The sequence below is a fragment of the Pipistrellus hanaki genome, assembly GCF_964339955.1.
Source record: "Pipistrellus hanaki genome assembly, chromosome: 6".
Taxonomy (NCBI): domain Eukaryota; kingdom Metazoa; phylum Chordata; class Mammalia; order Chiroptera; family Vespertilionidae; genus Pipistrellus; species Pipistrellus hanaki.
In genome coordinates this window covers 33,933,020-33,935,040 of record NC_140508.1, presented here as the reverse complement: position 1 = coordinate 33,935,040, position 2,021 = coordinate 33,933,020, and the positions used below count along the sequence as shown (strand labels likewise).

General features: G+C 64.8%; 1 protein-coding gene across 1 annotated transcript; it reads right to left on the bottom strand.

The window, feature by feature from the left end:
• Positions 1-419: 419 nt before the first annotated feature.
• ID1 (inhibitor of DNA binding 1) lies at positions 420-1,652 on the bottom strand. Its single transcript, XM_084887953.1, has 2 exons — positions 1,134-1,652; positions 420-867 (listed from the first exon to the last, which is right to left on the bottom strand). The coding sequence occupies exons 1-2, from the start codon at positions 1,545-1,547 to the stop codon at positions 826-828; spliced, it is 456 nt and encodes a 151-aa protein (XP_084744079.1). The 5' UTR covers positions 1,548-1,652; the 3' UTR covers positions 420-825.
• Between the last annotated feature and the right edge of the window lie 369 nt (positions 1,653-2,021).

Sequence of the window (2,021 nt, the reverse complement as noted above, 5' to 3'; positions counted from 1 at the left end):
GACAGGCGGAGGCTCTGGGTAAGTCCCTTTCCTCTGGATCTCACTTCCTCCCTGTTGGCAAATGTGCAGGTGGGCCCAGTGACCTGATTCTCCGACTTAACTTCCCAGCCCAGAGGGGGCTGGGCAGGTCGATCTGCATTATAACCACCTCCCCGGGGACCCCCGTAGTCGGCTCAATGGCCGCTTTGAGAAACCCTGGAGTACTTAACGTGATGACAATAGGGAGCCGGGAAATGGCCAGTGATGGGGAAAAGAATACTTTAAAGACACCGGAAACACAGTTCGGGTCGGTGAAAGGGACAGTCCAGATGTGGCCTTCCAGTCCCCCTCCTCCCGGCGCCAGCTGTGAGAGAAAAGGGTCAGGGGCCACCCCCACCCCCACCCCCGGCCCCCCCCCCCAACCCAAGAACACTGCAATGTTACCATCATCTAAAGTATTTAATAACAGGAAAAAAACCAACAAAAAACCCCACAGAACTATTGTAAAACAATATTCTCAGTCGGTGATCATTGTAATATACAATACAAAGCAATAATTTCCTCAGAAATCTGAGAAGCACCAAACGTGACCATTTTTTAAAATGTCTTGCTTTTCAAAAAATAGAAACACACGGGGGGGAACTCCCCCAAGTCTCTGGCGGCTGGTAGGTGTGGAGGGGAGGTCGGCCCGTCGTCCTGTCAGCCCCCGTCTCCGGGCTGGTCCACGGGGGCCCCAGCCCAAGGCCGCCGGTCCGGCCTGTCCTGTTCCTCCCCGGCGCTCGGGGGCCGGGGCGCTCCTCCTCTCGCCCCTGCAGGGCGGGGGTCGGCGGGTCCGGGGCACGCGCTTCAGCGGCACAGGATGCGGTCGTCCGCGGGGACACACGCCGCCTGTGAAACAAACGGAGAGAGAAGAGGTGAGACGGGCGGGCTGGGGAGGGGACCAGGCTGCCAGCCGCCCCTTCCCCGGGAGCCACGAGCCGGGAGCGCTCCTTCCCATGCCCTTAGGAGCCCTTCCGCAGCCAGGGACCCCAAAGGATCATAGGGTCGACGTGGGGTCCGGTCCCCCACCCCACCGCCCCCTCTCCGGGACTCAGTTTCCCCATCTGCAGCAGGAAGAACACACGACCTCGCGTTCCCATGTGGAGCTCGCTCACCTCGGCGGCCAGGGCGCTCATCTCGCCGTTGAGGGTGCTGAGCGGGGCGCGCGCGGGCAGCCCCCGGGCGCCGGGGCTCCCGGCCTGGGACTCCGAGTTGAGCTCCAGCTCCAGGTCCCAGATGTAGTCGATGACGTGCTGCAGGATCTCCACGCGGCTCACCTTGCGGTTCTGGGGCAGCGTGGGCACCAGCTCCTTGAGGCGCGAGTAGCAGCCGTTCATGTCGTAGAGCAGCACGTTGACCGGCGGCTCGTCCAGCAGCGCGGGCAGGCGCGCGGCGGGGCCGGCGGCGCAGCGGGAGATGGCCACGCTCTGCTCCGCCAGGCAGCGCACGCCCTCGCCCGCCGCCCTACCGGCCCGCAGCGCGCAGCTGGGGCCCGCGGCGGCCGCGGCGCTGCCACTGGCCACCTTCATGCTGCTGCCGGCGTCGGGGTGAGAGGCGCGGGGCTGGGCGCGCGGAGGGAGACTCGGGCGCGGGGAGACGGTGGTGGAAGGCACGCTCCGAGCCCCGCCGCCGGGTCCTTATAAAGGCGCTGCGTCCCCGCCCCGAGGGGCGGGCTCAGACGTTCAAAAGCAGCCAATGAGAGGTCAGGGGCGTGGCCTCGGGCTCCCCCTGGGCCCCGCCTCCCGCACTACGATTGTACCTCGGCGGGCGTGGAAAGGGGACCCCGAACCTCCAGAAGAGAGTGGGAAGGCCCGGGGCAGGGTGGCCAGGGGAGGCGAGGGCTACCTGGGAACGTCGGGGAGGAGGCAAGGAGGCGAAATCGATATTGCCAATAACAAAAAAGACCGAGAACCCCGTTTTCTCCGGGTTCGTTTTCTCACCTCTCCAGCTCCATTTTACAGACGAGAGAAACTGAGGCCTGGGTGGAGAAGCGGCCGGCGCTG

Coding starts and splice junctions, on each gene's coding strand:
- ID1 (XM_084887953.1), bottom strand. CDS start 1,547: ATGAAGGTGGCCAGTGGCAGCGCCGCGGCCGCCGCGGGCCCCAGCTGC. Junction 868..1,133: donor TGAGCGCCCTGGCCGCCGAG/GTGAGCGAGCTC, acceptor TTTGTTTCACAG/GCGGCGTGTGTCCCCGCGGA.